This window comes from Nylanderia fulva, unplaced genomic scaffold, assembly GCF_048542155.1.
Source record: "Nylanderia fulva isolate GAGA-0341 unplaced genomic scaffold, ASM4854215v1 Scaffold47, whole genome shotgun sequence".
Lineage (NCBI taxonomy): Eukaryota > Metazoa > Arthropoda > Insecta > Hymenoptera > Formicidae > Nylanderia > Nylanderia fulva.
This window is the reverse complement of record NW_028190554.1, coordinates 772,527-790,379: the sequence shown is the minus strand read 5'-3', so window position 1 is coordinate 790,379 and position 17,853 is coordinate 772,527. Positions and strand designations below refer to the sequence as shown.

The window sequence follows — 17,853 nt, the reverse complement described above, 5'->3', positions numbered from 1 at the left end:
ATACGAACAACGCCTCGACTCGTTCTGAGATAGCGGAGCGTGCTGGCTTTAATTTTACTTCCTGCGAAGATAACCGGGAATCATATCATAACTAATGACATATGATAATCTCACATCCTGCGGATGGAGCAGTAATAGACTATTAATAATACCGGAAGGGCGAGACTCTAAATGATTTCGGAACCATGGATGTTAAATTATTTCAGACAGAATTAAAAGAAAACAGTTTGTATATCGCAAAAACATCAATGATTAATACTTTTAATAATATAATTTATAATTAATAAATATTATTTATATATGTATAAAAAATTAAATTAAAATTGAGAAAGAGACAGAGAGACGAGACGAGAATTACATAATTTCTCATCATTAATTTTTCGAACAACAATGAAAACAATTGTAATAAAATGTTTTGGTTCTAAATGTCTCTTAGTATAATTACGAATGTTCTCGCTCGCGAGTAAATGAACGCTCGATTGATGGACGACGCTAAGTGCAAAACACAAGAGGACCTGGAAACGAAGCTCTGTACCGCGAAAGAACGGTGACTTGCCAATGAATGATTAATCATAGAACAATGGCCGGCGTGAAGTCGCCACCGGCCAGCGTCGACTGACTCCCTGGAAGGCCGCCAATTAATCACGGATCCGCGATGCGCGATGTGTACCTAACTTGGTGGAGGACCGAGTTAGGACCGCCATAAACAAAACGCTCGTATAGGCGCCCGAGGCGATCGTCGTCTGAAATATCGCCTGGGTGTGACTGACATCGCTGATGAGAAAAACCTAACAGGAAGGAAGTCTCGAACAGTGTCGCGAAACGCTGCTTCTCGCGACGAACAGCTCGAGAAGGAAAAAGAAAACAGCTGTTTAGAATAATGTTTTCTGTGAAATTCCTCAAGGTAGACAGCTGATCCTTTTTCAAGCTCAAAACAGACACTTGGCTATCGTCGAGTTATATTAATTACTGGATACTACTGCTCTTTATTTTCTCACAGATAATAATATGTATCGTTATATCTAAAGAATATATTATATGTCTCCAACAAAATTTATATATTATTTTATAATGTTGCATAAAATATCTGAAGCAGTTTCACGAGTTTCAAGTAAGTTATATGATACAAGCATTTATGTATAATAATCTCCACGCTTTAATATATATAAAAATAAAGATTATATCTCTTTTTCGATGAAACATTAAAATATTAATATATTATTTTTACGTAAGCTGGTTGAGAAGTTCCTAACTCATCTTACCTATATTATATGCATGATTGCAGATGCAAATGCAAATGCACCTAATATGCGTATGACTATTCGCAAACTGCGCATTTAATGCATTATGTATATATGATATTAGATTAAGAGAACATTATTATCATAATGGAACGATAGTAATTCTTGCGATATAACTGTATATTATATAATGACAGATCCAAGGGTGTCTGGGTACATAAATATACTCTTTACGCCTGCTTTCGTTCGGTCGTGCGCACCGTTATCTGACGCGATGCAACCCGCGAAGTCACGCGATCATTCTCGCATGCGATCGCGTCAACCCCTTATTGGAGTCATCGTCGACGTCATTTAAAGGACAGAGCCCGAGGAGTCGCGCCGCGGGATCGATGATAAATGAACAATTCCGCGAGATGCTATCGTTAATTGCACGTGGCCGGCACACAATGGTGTGATTGTCTTAGACGATACAGCGAACCTTTCCACGAGGGGACCTGCCCTTCTCTTACCCTTTTTTTTCCCTCACCCCGTTTTTGCCGCCACCGCCCCCGCCGCATCATTCCACGCTTTCTCGTTGCGCGTCCTCTGATATGCGTTCGCTTCTGACTCGCGCGCGCGTACACGCATGTGTGCGCGCGTGTGTAGGTGCCATTATGAGTGTGTCTGTGTGGGAAGGTGGGCGCCAAACTTTTAAATCGACGCCTCCGCAATCAAATTACAGACCGGGACACGAGACGCGGTGCCCATGCATTATTTATGGATCATGCCGCGTGCCTCATACCGAGCCGATATCTTGTACGTTAGGATATACGGTGGGCGGAAAGGGAAGACGTACTATACGGGTGAAGAGCCCCGGGAGATAGTTGCGAGAGCAACTATATAGGTGTTGATAATTCGACGGCATTATGGAAATACTAACGAGATTCCGGAATCTCGCGCCCGGCTCGCTTTCCTGCGGAATTAAAGCGCGGGAAGGACGACGCGGAGTTGACGATTAAGCAAACTTTGCTTCTCGATGTAGCGCGTACGTGCTCGGAAAAAATCGAGTTGGCACAGAGAGCGTACACTGTGCATTCTATTTTTTTTTTTTTTTTTTTTTTTTTCCCCCGAAAGGGATTATCGAGTATTCGAGAGATTAATTCTTCCGACCCCAGCGTGTGCAATCTCGTTTGGCGAGATTATTACACGTGTCCGGAAAATTCTTCTTTTTTCGCAAGACAGTATTAGCGCGTGAGTCGAGAGTGTGTTTAAACATTGTCCATTAATAAAGGAATTGACGAAGAGCTGATACCGCGATAATCAGATTTTTATAGGTAAAATCTGTTCATTTCAACTTAACATAGAAAAAAAGGAATCCTTGATTCAAGTATATTTTTATTCTTGAACGCTATTTGATTGATTTAAGCATAGAATGCTCTTTGTAATCACACATTTTCATTTGCCTTAATAATAAATAAGTTTGTGTAAAGTATATTTTATCCTTAAGATATATTCTTGTTTGAAAAATCGCATATGGTAAAAACAAACTTAGTCACATTTGAACTAAGAATTATTATATATACTTGAAAGAACCGCTTATATCCGATGATGCTCACTTTTCACTTGTCCTTGCAATATTTATAAGTAAATTTCAGCTTCAACCAAGAATATTTTGCACTTTGTTTTAAGGATAAATTATCCTTTATCCAAAATTATTTATATTTGGCGCTATTATAATGATAAAATATACTCGAATCAAGGCATATTTGCATTCTTTCAAGGATACTGTTTTTTCTATGAAGCAATGCGAAGAAAGCGCGCGAGTGAAAATACAAGATGCCTCTGACTTTTGCTCCGCGAAACAATCGGCATTATAGGATTCAGCGAGATGAAATATTTTCCCATCGGCAACTTTCCTGATCGATTGTTTTATCCAGCGTCGAGAGATGAGGAACGGCCGAGAGGTCGGTGGGAAAGTTTCTTCGCGAGAGCCCCGGAACACAAATTCACGCTTCATTCGAACATCCCGGCGATTAGCCGACAATTATTCGCGCGCGAGTCGGCGCGGCGCGAATCACGTGCCGATACTTAAGCGCGTTTAACTATTATCGTGGGCGTTCGCACGACAGGAATATCCGGGCTGAGCGAGCGCCACCCAGGTTGTGGAAGAAAGAAGAGGATCCTCCATCTGTCTATCTTTCTCTCTCTCTCCTCGCGAATATTTGCGCGTTGTCGCACGCACATCGCGCGACGCATACTTACCGGCGTTCACGCATTATTATGGCATACGGATTCGTAATAAGGAATACGGACACATTTCACACTCGGACGCCTTCGATCTCGGCCGCGAACTACGCGTTCTCGGAACCGGAGATTATTTCAATTATTTAACGGGCGGCTCTCAATCTTTCTGGAAACGTTTCTAACCGACGACGATGCCGGAATCGTAATCCAGGCGTTAACAATCTTATATAGCAATAATCGTGACATGACCAGACTGCCGATGGGGTTTAACGAAGACCGTCTTACTTCCGCGTCAGATTTGTGAACCGATAATTTGCTCGATTAATTTAAAGATTATTGAATTATTCAAATAAATACATATTTATTTCAATACTCTTTCACGCATCATTCATTTGAAACTAATAATACTGATTTGCCGTGAAAAAATATTTACTTGATATAAAAAATCCTTTCTATTTAAGAACTATTTAGATAAATATTCATTTGAATCAAATAGTTTTTTTTTCAGTGTATCTGGATAAAAAAATGTTCCTTTTTCTTATAACTGAGATAATTGTTTAAAATAAATTAATTATCAGACAAACATTTCTTTTGAGAGAAAAACAAGCTTAAACATTTCTCCTTAAAGAAAGTACGTTTGTAATTTGATTGCGGATAGCGCAATAGAATGCGCGCCGTAAAATCGCATCGTCGAGCAATTAGCGAGTCATTAGACTTCTAGGCACGTTTTATCGGCTATATTTTCAGCTTTCGCAAAGTGCGCAAGATGAGGGCGCAACAGCGACGAAAGTCCGGACGGAATTCCAGTCTCGTTGCCACTACGTGGGTGTCTCTGTTTCTCTTTTCCGTTTGTCGACCTGTCGTAGAAAATCGCGCGTTTGAAAACGCACGCGTTGGAAACGCGCGGATGCCGACACGCGCTCGATGACGCCGTCATAATCGATTCCTCGAACGTCCAACGGCGGGAAATGCCATCTTCTCACAATCAGTTTATGAGGATTTAAAATTAATATATATAAAAAAGTATATGATATTCTTATTATATTAAGAATCTTGGAATATATTTAAAATTTCATAAAAAATATACGTATAATAAATTATATAACATGAATATACATATGTAAGTAAATATAAAAAATAAAATCTCGAAAATACAAAGATTCACAGAAAAAACAGTATCCTTGAGAGAATGCAAATATGCCTTGATTCAAGTATATTTTATCCTTATAATAGCGCCAAATATAAATAATTTTGGATAAAGGATAATTTATCCTTAAAACAAAGTGCAAAATATTCTTGGTTGAAGCTGAAATTTACTTATAAATATTGCAAGGACAAGCGACAAGTGTGCATCGGATATAAGCGGTACGTTCAAATATATATAATAATTCTTAGTTTAAATGTGACTAAGTTTGTTTTTACCATATGCGATTTTTCAAACAAGAATATATCTTAAAGATAAAATATACTTGACGCAAACTTATTTATTATTAAGGCAAATGAAAATTTGTGATTACAAAGAGCATTCTATGCTTAAATCAATCAAATAGCGTTCAAGAATAAAAATATACTTGAATCAAGGATTCCTTTTTTTCTGTGTTCTCTAGTAAGAAAATAAATTAAAAAATAATTAGCTATATATAAATAATGAAAAACTAAAACTGGTTAGTCAACTTACAAGGGACATGTCACAACTGTCCGGAACCGATTTGATTCTCCTTGAAATATGTTGTTAAATACACAAATCTAAAAGACACGTATTTTTTTATACGTGCGCAATTTGAGTTTTAAGGGGTGAAACACCCCTTTAAAGAATAACGGTATTTTTCTTTAGGATCAAATATCTGCTAAACTATAAGAGATATAAAGAAAAAACGTACAACAAATTTTAATGGCTTGAAGAGTACTTTAAAGTTATATGAACAAAAATTTTTTTTTTTTTTTTTTTTTTTAAAAAACCCTCACCACCTAATTTTTTTTTTCAAAATTAAAAATTTTGTTTTACCTAATTTAAAGCTTATTTTTTTCCAAATTCAACCATGTGTAATAAAGTTATGTTACGAAATATCATTTTCGAAAATTAATTATAAACGCTCCCGTATATACGCTCATCCGTGCTATGTGCGTAAGTAATTACCGTCGAACAATAAAATATATAAAAAATGTTTTTGTATAATTCTTATTTATGTTTTCTATGTATTTATAACTGTGTATTGTGTATATTTAGATTTTTTTAAAAATGTATTTGCATTTTATATTATTCACTCATTATACACATTACAATAATGATATTCGACAAAAAAATGTTTCAAACATAATGACTTCTTGCACCAAGAACATCTTACTACAGCTATATTATTGCAACCTTCGATATCACATTTTGTTAAAGTTTCGTCTAAACTAAAGTGTACTGGATTTTCGAATTCGTCTGGTCTTTCATTCGTATAACCACTTTTAAACCACGAATATTTAAATAAGTTTTGATATCGTGGGGATGACAATTGATTATGTATCAAAGATTGCAATTTTATTATATTATTTCGTTCATGTAAGTTTATATTACTTTCCAACAGTAAAACCGCATCTGAAAATCTTTTAGCAAAATTTTTCCAAATTCTGAATCCATAAACATCTAATGGTTGTATTTTCCCTGTAGTTCCTTTCGGTATTATCATAGTAGTAATATGTGTTCCAGGAGGTGTTAAATCCGAAATCATATTGGGGCAATGTCCAGTCCATGAATCGATAAGAAGAACGCTATTAGGACCAATGTTTGCGAAATAAGCTTCTTCTAACCACATTTTAAAATGATCTGTACAAAATATAAATGTTAATTTAATAGTTTTTTTATGACTCTTATTAAATTGTTAAATAAAATAAGGTTGTTAAAAAAAGTAATTATAAAAGGAAAATACCTGATGTCATTTTACCAGATTTCGATGCTTTTACAATAACATTTTCTGCTTTAAATAAATTTTCTTGTACTCTTGGTCCAAATTTACCATTAGCTTCTTTTAATACAATAAATAAAGGGGACAACAAATTGCCATTACAGGATATTATTGGTTGTATCGTATATGAATGGGTTGTTGATGATATGGATTGCACGACACGTTCTACTTTCTTTTCTCCCTGGTTAGACAATGATCTTCCAGAGTGAAGTTCCAATTGGAAACCACTTTGATCTGAATTGTAAATATTTTCAGATCCAAACTGTTCAATAAGAGGTTTTACTGTTTCCAGAAAATCATCAGCTGATTTTTGCAAATCAGCAGAATCTTCTAATGTTCTTCTAGTGACAAACTTCGTAACTTTTCTTGAAACAATTCGGTGAGACTTCTTAAATCTTGCTATCCAACTGTGAGATGCTTTAAATATAGGATTTAAATTTCCTATTTCTTCTTGAGCTTGTAAAGCCCATCTTTTTAAATCAATATCATGAACCATGAATCCTGATTCGACAGCTGCAGTAAATTTATCATGTGTAAATTTGGAGATGTAAGATAATTTTTCTGTACGACTTCCACCTGATTGTATTTGTTCTTCCCATCGCCTTAACTGACGTTCAGATGAAACTCTTCTAAATTTATTTTGTACTACTCTTAGAGGACGATTCCTTTTTCTGTCATTACTGTTTTCATCAGTGTCCCGAAATCGCCAATACTCAACAGCTCGTCTTTTATAAGAACTATCAAAATTTGTATCATCATTTGAACAATGAGGATGAGAATTTAAACTATCTTCATGCCATGCTTCTTCGTCATCTTCAATTATTTCAAAACTATGTAATTTATAAGGTTCTTCATAATCGAGATATATTTCTTCCGTTACTTCCACCCCATTATAATGAAAAACGCTATCCAGTAATATTTTTTTAATGTTTTCCTTTAATTCCACTTCTGCTTCAGTTACTGGCGTTTCTGTTAAATATATTGAATTTATTGACACCAATAAAAGTCTAACAACGTTAAGCGGATTGATAATCATATTCAAAGATGTTATATTTTGCTTTCTATTGCAATAAAAGAACAGTTTACACAGATATTATTACAACGAAAAGACTACACCGACTGTGAGAATTATGCTGCTACATGAACAATTTATATTAACTTATCAGAAATACGTCATCACATAATCTTATTTTATTATTTATTTTAACGTATTAAAGATTTTATTGTAAAAATTATAACTTATCTGGAACACGTACACATAATCTTATCTTATGATTCATTTAACGTAAGATATAAAATTTGTTTATGCCAAATATTGCGACATTGGTATTCGCAAGATTCAATTAAAAAATAATTTTATTATAAAATATAATTGTTTTTAATTTTTATAGAAGAAATTAAATATTAAAGAAATAATAAGAAAGCAGGGGGTATATTTAAAAAATTCTTATTAATTATATTTAAAAATTTTTTTTTAAATCTAAATATACACAATACGCAGTTATAAATACATAGAAAACATAAATAAGAATTATACAAAAACATTTTTTATATATTTTATTGTTCGACGGTAATTACTTACGCACATAGCACGGATGAGCGTATATACGGGAGCGTTTATAATTAATTTTCGAAAATGATATTTCGTAACATAACTTTATTACACATGGTTGAATTTGGAAAAAAATAAGCTTTAAATTAGGTAAAACAAAATTTTTAATTTTGAAAAAAAAAATTAGGTGGTGAGGGTTTTTAAAAAAAAAAAAAAAAAAAAAAAAATTTTTGTTCATATAACTTTAAAGTACTCTTCAAGCCATTAAAATTTGTTGTACGTTTTTTCTTTATATCTCTTATAGTTTAGCAGATATTTGATCCTAAAGAAAAATACCGTTATTCTTTAAAGGGGTGTTTCACCCCTTAAAACTCAAATTGCGCACGTATAAAAAAATACGTGTCTTTTAGATTTGTGTATTTAACAACATATTTCAAGGAGAATCAAATCGGTTCCGGACAGTTGTGACATGTCCCTTGTTAGTACTGTTATGTGTGTATTATCTACGTATATTAATCATGCAAAATTTTCTGTGATAAAATCTTTGCGTAGAATTCACGAGGCGTTTTAATACGCTATATTTTTCATAAATGCGGCTAAAGCGTTTACAAAGCGCGCGAGTTTGCCGATGGTTATCTCGCTGGTCCGGAAAATCACATGCCACACCCGAGGCAAATCAGAAAATTAGATCTCCTCCCCTCCGGAAAAGCATGGCTAGGACGAACCGGTGGGCAGGAAGCGATCAGGGACCAAGGACACGACGTCGGGGCCTCTTAACTTCGAAGTCAAAACTCGGCGTTCGGCCCGGTTCATTGTCGCTTTAAACGAGATTAAGCGGTCCTTTGGAAAGATCGGCCGCACGAACGACGGGCCCAAAAAATAAATATTTGGAGGACCCATTGTCGCGGGGGTCGCGCGAGTGTGCAGATGCGAAATAATCGCCGGCACACATCGAGCGGCCCGAACGACAAAAGGATGTTGGCGGAGACAGGAGGAAAAGGCAGAGCGAGGGGTTCCAGAGAATCTCGTGGTTTTCGGATAATATACGATTCGATATCGGGGCTGCGCAACGAGGATTTCGCGGTTTTTGACTCTGAATAGAGGCACAGTCGAGGATTGAAACGTCACTTCGGTCCGGTATTGTCGACTAATGTTGGTTTTACGAGCGGTGCCTCGTGACTTAGCCGAAAACTCGGGCCCTGTCCACCGAAGCGGAAGTTAAGGGGACACATTCTCACACGTGTATACGCGAAAAGTTGAAAGATTCATAACGATTTCGATTTCTTTCAATTCCATTGCTTAGAATCTCGCAAAGGTAATTTTTCGGCTCAAAAGATTTTTGATATACGAGAGAAAAATAGAGAGAGCAAATTAAGAGACATGTCTTTTTTATAAATAATTCTTTGCGAGTTAAACAAAAATAGGTATCTCCATGTATCTAAATCATTATATGAATTTTGTCTCAAATATTCGAACATTTTGATATAGGTACATCATAATATAAAAAAGAGAGTTAATTTTTAAAATAAAGTAATATTCTAATAAAATTTTTAAGGATGAAAAAATGTGTCAAACTTATTTTTTTCAGGGTGGATTAGAAAAGAGAAATAAATTGTACGCTAATATTTTTATTTTAAAATGCCTACATCTTATTCCATCGCTTCAATAAATATTTTTTATCAAAGCAATGAAGGTGGCAAAATTGTGCTAATTCCAAAGTTTTTCGACGCGCATTTCTCTTGCCGCTTGGAAGTTCTTTGAATAAAAAAGGAAAACTATTGAGAAGAAAGAAGGAACGACGTTTAGATTGGTTCGTGACGTGGGATCGGTTACCATTGGTCCACCTGGTGGTCTGTGCTTCTGCGGGACTTCTATAATCTAATCTGACAGGTTATCGATACGACAGACTCGGATTAACCGGTGTTTTGTACAGGTTAGCCTACCGATTTTAGGCTCATTGGTATCTTTCAACTTTGGGAATCCCTTCTCTTGCTTTTTCTTGCCTCAATGATCACGTTAAACTGCGACTTTGTAAGCCGGTTCCTTTGTAAGGATTTTCGGTGAAAACTTGTCCGGCGTAGTCACGCGTGGTATGAGATTCTTATTTAATTGTTAATAATTAAGATACTTAAGTAAAGATTAAGACAAATTTTCTACAGAATTTTTTCACCTTGGCTTTACTTTATAGAATTCTTTAGTTTTTCTGATTCTTATTTTTCTTTTCATTTAATTTTTCAAACTTATTTTAAATGATCTATAAATCGCGATAAAAAATACAAGATAAAAATCTATTTATAATTTTAATAATTAAGATACTTAGGTAAAGATTAAGACGAATTTTCTACAGAATTTTGTCACATTAACTTATTTGCTTTAGAATTCTTTAGTAATTTTCTGATTCTTATTTTTCTTCTATTCTTCTTTTCAATTTTTAAAACCTATTTTAAATGATCTATAGATCGCGATAAAAATTCAAGATAAAAATCTATTTATAATTTTATCGATTCTCTCTTTGAGCAGCAATTGAGAAGCGAAGATGGCTTGTTTCGCGAAAGGTAGGAGGCAACATTTCAAATTCAGGAGCAGTCACCGCCGAGGTATGTAAACAAGAATTGAGCAACGTGATCGCCATGGACGATCCATCTATCGATCGGCCGCGAGGCAACGTCGTTTTCGCGGAACCGATAAAACGTAAGCAATGACTCGCGATCGCATGATTAGGAACTCTGTGGAATATCTCATTGTGCACGAGTCGGCGATTTACGTTCATTCTTCACGGAGGTTCTCGTACGTTGACCTTAAATCGATCATGGGGTCGATTCGCGGATCGATCGATGTAAGAATGGAAATCATTGGAATAAGTCTTTTTCCAATACGCTTATTTCATATATCGTAAAATTTCTGTAAAAAAAACTCATTTGCCCTAAATCCATGAAATTGACAATTTGCTCGATTTTTAGTTACGTATATTATTTATTAAAATAAAATGTGTCGCTATTCACAATCAGGTAAAATAAAGTGTAGAAAATGCGATTGAGCGGCAAAACGAAATATATATAAGATACGCTATTTATTATAAAGGAATTCTATGGCTTTTTCCAATACGCTTATTTCATATATCGTAAAATTTCTGTAAAAAAAACTCATTTGCCCTAAATCCATGAAATTGACAATTTGCTCGATTTTTAGTTACGTATATTATTTATTAAAATAAAATGTGTCGCTATTCACAATCAGGTGAAATAAAGTGTAGAAAATGCGATTGAGCGGCAAAACGAAATATATATAAGATACGCTATTTATTATAAAGGAATTCTATGGCGTGATAGAAAATGTGCACGATCCCCGTTTCGGATTTTACGGGGATTTTCCTCGGACGCAGTATACGGAGCTCATTCTCGCAAGGACTAAACCGAAATAGGATCATTCGTCGAGTTGAAGACCAACGCCTTTTTCGAGTACCCTCGAGATCGTTTCTCTTTTCACCATCTTTTTCGATTCTTTTCTCCACAGTGGGTGCGATTATCCTTTAGCGGTACACGGTCGCTTTCGAAATTTCGTTCGCCCTCCTCCGGATGCTCATCGGGGACTTTTTAAACTGGCCTTTTACGGGCTCGTGCTCGTGCCTTAAAAGTCGATGTATGAATACATCGTGCGAGAATTGTGCGCGGTCGGGTTTTTCAAATATTTTAATCCGTATAAATCGTCGAAGGGAGAATAGTAACCGTTAAAAAGTTATTACCTGCGCACGTGTAAATTATATTGTTTACGCAATACTGTCCGATCATTTAACTGTCTTGATAATAAAATTTTAATAATGGAATAAGAATGTCAAAAAATCGATGGCGATGTTGTCCGTTAACAGGGTAATCCGGATGCCACTGTTTACCATAATAAACGCAATGTACAGTTCGCGATGATTGCATCAGTAAAATTAATGACGGCCAAGCGGCAGTTCCGCTCAGGGATTTTAGAATGATCGATGATGCTATAACAATATTCACATATATAGAATTTCTATAACTCTCGCTCTCTCTCTCCAGAGATCATAAAGCTCAACTCACGATTGGATTCCTTTCGTTCCTGCTCGATAGTTAACCCAGGCGACTCGAAATCACGCAGCAACGCGATATCACCGTTTAAAGACCGACATTAGAGCTAAGAAAGACCAACGGAAAAAGGGACTCGGTTGTAAAAAAGATCGATATAGACTATCCACCGCAGTTATTATGCGTCACGACGCATAATAATTCGAGTGCGCGTTATATACAAACGTGTTACGTGTTTAAATAGCGCGCTCGATGCCGCTTTGGTCCAAACCGAGACATTATATGAGGTTTCTCATTTTCCTCGGCTATATACCCAGGGCACACAGGGAGATGCTTATCGAAAATCGAGGGCTTTGTGTTAAAGAGCCTAATTCCCAAATGAGTTATTACCTATAAAACGCGCGCGGTCTCCTCGAGTGGACGGTAATATTACCGCAGTAATAAACGGGCATTTATGGTGAACCCCGAGAGACCCGCTTCCTCCCTTGCCTCAGTCTCTTTTCTCTCCTTCGTCGACTCTCTGGTAGTTCACCTTTTTAGTTCTCTTTCTATACAGAAGCGAGCGCGTTCCGCAAGAGCGATGTAAATAAAGTTTCCCTGAGGGTGAAAAACTTGTATGCATCTTTCTTTCGCGGTCGACGTCGATTAAGACGTTCGCGATTGCATCGCAACACCACAACCGCGTTTAATTAATTAATTAGCATGCAACAATGTGGGACACGGCGAAAGTCGCCCGCGATGTAACTTGAGAAAAAAAACGCAAACCATCCGTCGTGTAATTAGCGCGTACGCTCCTTTTAAGGTGCGGCTAATATCGGCGCGTAATAACGTCTGCGAAAGTACGATGTACCATTTAAGCATCTGGTGAATTTATGGAGAAAATATTTGTAAATTCAACTTTTATAATTTCTCTTTTATGTTATATGAATTTAAATAATTTATTAAGGATTTAAAAATAATAAATTTTTCTTAAATAATAAAGCTGTTTAGATCCATAAAATATTAGTAGATATCCGTATAAATAATCATTTGAATATTTTTCTAATTGTCTCTAATTATATATACAAGAGATATTGCAAAATATAAATTATGTCCTTTTCTTATTTGTATGTTATATAAACGCGTCGAAAATATTATCGATTATATTTCAAAGTGAATGGCATTTTCGTTCTCGTTTTAGTGAGCTGTGGTTCATTCTTTCCTGCGAGGAGTCCGCGCAAAACTGGTTGTAATAAATATGACACTATATGTTGGAAATTGTGTTTCTCTTAATAAGCCTCTTTAGTCTGTTATTAAATTATAAATTATGGCAATCTTATTTTACATTTAATGAGCAGGACGTTTTACCAAGCTATTAATTTCTTACCGACACCTAGCGACCTACGAGATATTTCATGGATCCCGAAAAACTGGTTCGACCTATTCATTCCCGTCGAAAGAGCAAGGGTACAGAAGCTCTGAGAGAAAGAATCATTTCGGATTCATATTTCTTTTTTTTTACGTCCATATAACAAATTTGTTCCTTTCCGCAGTCATTATTTTCAAAACTTTTCAAATCTTTATTCTCAACATTATTGAGAAGTATTCAGTAAAAAATTAAAAATTCGCTAATATATGCTAATTACGCAAATATTCAGAGAAATGTCTAGATATGTATACAGATAAAACAATAAAATTGTGAAATCTTGAGGTAATAAACAAAGAATTGAAAATCGTTCAAATTCCTAATTTTTTATACAAAAAAGTAGTGTGGTATGTAAAAACATATTAATTTAAATTTATAAATATAATTAATTTTGGCTCAAAAAGGTTTAATTTATCATATTATTTATCTCATACTTATCACATATTTTCATTCAGACATGTACATAGTATATATCTATATGCAGTTAAAAATTCCTCTCTGACCTATGTTTTTAATAAATTATGAATTTAATTACTGTAAATTTGAATAAATTAAGTATTGAAAGTTGGTGTTCTAACTTTCTAATGTTGTAAATATTGAGATATATAATAATTATAAAAAATAACAAAAATAAATATTCAAGAATTTTCTGCAATTTTCAATTGTGTATATGCAAATTAAAGTAAAAATTTTACATTAAATGGAACTATATCAGATAATGACTCTTAGAAAAAATTATTTTTCTTTTATTTATTAAAAACTAATTACCTCAAGATTTAAAAAAAAATTTAGAACTCACCAATACGATGCGCAGCAGGGAAGTTGAACATGATCTGAAAATAGAGAAATATATATTCAATTAATAGATTATATAAATAAAAATCTAACTATTAATAACTTCTCTTCATAATTATAAATTAATAATATTAGAATATTTTATAAATATAAAAACATTAATTATTATAAATATTTTATTAAATATGTCAAATATTATAAAATAACACGTAAACAAAATATTTTATATAACATACAATGTAATTAAACTATGTACACATTACGCAAGATTATAAAAATTAAATATAAAGATTGTTATACGGCGGCAATAAACAAACAATAATTTCACGAATAACAAATTCAATTATTTTCTCATCTCATGGTTGCTTCGTTGTTACTTAATGCCTTCTCAGGCCTCCTCTTTTTCTCTTTCTCTCTCTCTCTCTCTCTCTTGTTCATTTTTTTTTCACAAACAACACTCGTGAAAAGACGATTAATTACGATCGCGCGCGTACTAATTAACAGAATGCGATCGCACGACACTTAACATGGCACTAACGACATTAATCGCGACGCATACTTTATTACATTACGGTAGAAAAACAAGTACATATATAGTTTCACGTGAGACTTATTGCGGCGATATTTATCTGATGCTAATCTGCTATTGATAGGTTTTTTAATAAGAGTTAAAGAAAATATATACAGATTGTGCAATATTTTAATTTATAATTTATCGATTGTTTGCAGAAAAAACATTAATCAAATTTTCGCAAAATACATGTTTTGACAAATTATAAAGATGTCTCTATGTAATGCTGATAATAAATATTGAATGTATAGCATGTGCGTGTAATTATTAAATATTAAAATATGAAAAAAATTAAATTAATAATAAGACTATATTGATATTCATTAAACATGCTGCAACGCTTGATCAGAACCCATCATTTTCATTTTTACATGGTTGTTTCGTTACTTTGATTAAAAAATTCGAATAGTAACAATTTAACTCTGATATCATATGATAACACCGTGAGCCGAGTCAATTGAGATGCGCGATAGGATATCAAAAAATAAATAATCAAAATACAATTATACTGTATTATATAATATGTAGTAATATATTTCAAACGTGCAAATTCCACAAACCTATTATTAGTTAACAATCTATCGTGTTTTTCTATTTCTATTTCTTGAGCAAACGATTTTAACGTGCATTTTCAATCCAAAATTACATTTAAATCAACGAGAAAATCTAATTAAATATGTGTCAGTGCAACGTGAGATACGATGTTAGAGAAATAACTATCGCCCGTAAAGATCGCAGATAATTTATAATGTCTAGCGTTGTTTCCATAAGATTACAAGTCGTATGTCAATCAATGCGTTTAATTAATCACTACATCATCAGACTAATCACCGCGCGAGTGATAACAAGATGACCAAGTATAAACAATATCACGCTTATACGCCACATAGAGAGAAAGCCAAACAATTTAATATTCCGTTTGCCATCATGAAATATTTAATGTATTATAATACAATATTATCTCTCTCTCTCTCTCTCTCTCTCTTTTCCTCCTTCTCCCTCTCTTTTTGTTTTTCTCTTACACATATGTGAAATATTTTATTCTCTTTTATTTTTATTAAATTAATTAATTATTAATACATGATTGATGTGTATCATAATACTTTTCTTTACCGAGTTACTCTCCGATTATATTGGTTTGTCTGTCACTACGCGCTCTTAATCCAAAAATGATTTTTCGTCGATTTAAACGTAATTTGAAAATAATTTTTGTATTAGAGAACACAATAAAGTACGAATCGTAAGATCCAATAATAATAAAAAGTTGTCAACAACTATTGTAATAAGAATTAATTTAAAAAACTTAAAGAATAGATTATTTGGCGTATGAATTTCGTATTGTGTTAAATATTTCATAAGGTCAATGAACATTTCTTTACAACTATTATAACTATTTATGCGTAGGTATATACTGTTAGATCTTGACATAACGTGTTATTGTTAATATTGTCTTGTTTATATTCATATAGCGAGCTACAGCATGTCGTATGTCATAATTTTCTTCAAAATATGATTACGACAAGATTCTCTATTCGTTAATTACAATTACAAATCTATATGCGATTAATTATAATATCTTCATGATTGACGAATTGTATAATTATCTTTAATTCGGAGGAATTTGTTAGCGATAGATAAACATCGCCACGGTACGTAAATAATCTTGTTCTCACCTTGTATAATGTAATAAAATGCGCATCGCGTGTGATTAAAGTCGGGAGTGCCGTGCAAAATGCCACGCGATTGTTGTATTTTGTTGATTAGCGTCCAATTTATCATATTTTCGCGAGCGAGAGTTATGTCACAAACATCAACGAGGAAGCAATAAAGGTTTAACAAGAGAGGAGAAGCAAGTATTTTTAAAATATTAGGAAAGCATCAGGCAACAGCAGAATCGTGAGATATACATATATTATATAAATGTAAATTAAAATAAAATACATCAAATATTTTAGTTTATAATAATTAAAATGTGTTTAATAATAAGTATGCATAAAATATTTTCAGTATATTCAAAATTTTTAATTATTTAAATTATCAGCAAAGAATTAAATATTTATTTATCAAATTACATAAAAGTTTACATATGTAATAAAAATTCCTTTCTTACAGATTATAATAAATAATTTCTCTATTAAATATCAATTTAAAGAAAATCAGTGACAAGTTTTGATTTGAATTCCATAATTTTCTTGAGATGTCAATTATTACTAACATTATTTTATATGTATGTATACCTACATATAATCTGTATATGTTTGTATTTTATAGATTAACGTAACATTACAACATTACAATTATAAATCTTTTTCATTTTAATCTTCAATTAATAAAAATTTGCTAGAATTCTTTCATATAAAATGTACGTAGATATAAAGGGATACCAAAATATAAGACAAAATCGAAAGATTAATTCCATCTCATTAAGAATATATAAAAACTCAAATTTTTGTGCAAAGATAATGTTAAATAGAAATAAAAAATGATTTGAAATAAAATTAATTGTGGTAAAATTTGTAACTAATTTAATTTTATTAAAAAATAAAAATGACCTAAATTGCGAAATAAGTAAATGCGAGTTTTATTAAAAGCAAATTTCGCATTCAAAAAATATAATAATAGACGTTTGTGTCATTGTGTCATTCTGTATAATATTATGTATATATTTTTAATATCAAAGCCTCGTTATTGTGTCGCCGTCGTCGAAATGATTTCGAAACTCGCAATTTCGGATATTAGCGTCGATTGTGCGAGACATCTCTGCCGAACGTAAAGAACAGTAATTTGCGACAGTCGCAGCGTGTTACCGATTAAATGGCGTACGAGAGGATTTCGATCGTTGATACTTTATGTCCGCCAGGATATTAAATTTCGCGCAGAGGGTTTGCACGATCCGTGGAGCGTTTAAGCGTGGCTAGAAGGGCGTAAAAAGCGATTCTTATTGATACGCGTGAACGAATATATATATATATACATATATATATATATATATATATATATATATATATATACGGATTCGTAGAAAACGATACGGATCTATGGTGTCTCGCGCGACTTAATCCGATC

The 17,853-nt window shown here is 33.4% G+C and overlaps 2 protein-coding genes across 2 annotated transcripts in view; both read right to left on the bottom strand.

The window, feature by feature from the left end:
- LOC114934894 (uncharacterized) overlaps positions 1–17,853 on the bottom strand; it is a 164,637-nt gene that overhangs the window by 72,521 nt on the left and 74,263 nt on the right. Inside the window, exon 4 of the mRNA XM_085486701.1 lies at positions 14,221–14,254. Coding sequence (XP_085342827.1) covers positions 14,221–14,254 — 34 coding nt within the window. The remainder of the gene's footprint in view (positions 1–14,220; positions 14,255–17,853) is intronic.
- LOC146721465 (uncharacterized) lies at positions 5,414–7,791 on the bottom strand. The gene is made up of 2 exons (XM_085486706.1): positions 6,380–7,791; positions 5,414–6,276 (listed from the first exon to the last, which is right to left on the bottom strand). Exons 1-2 carry the CDS (start codon positions 7,449–7,451, stop codon positions 5,726–5,728), a joined length of 1,623 nt encoding a protein of 540 aa, XP_085342832.1. The 5' UTR covers positions 7,452–7,791; the 3' UTR covers positions 5,414–5,725.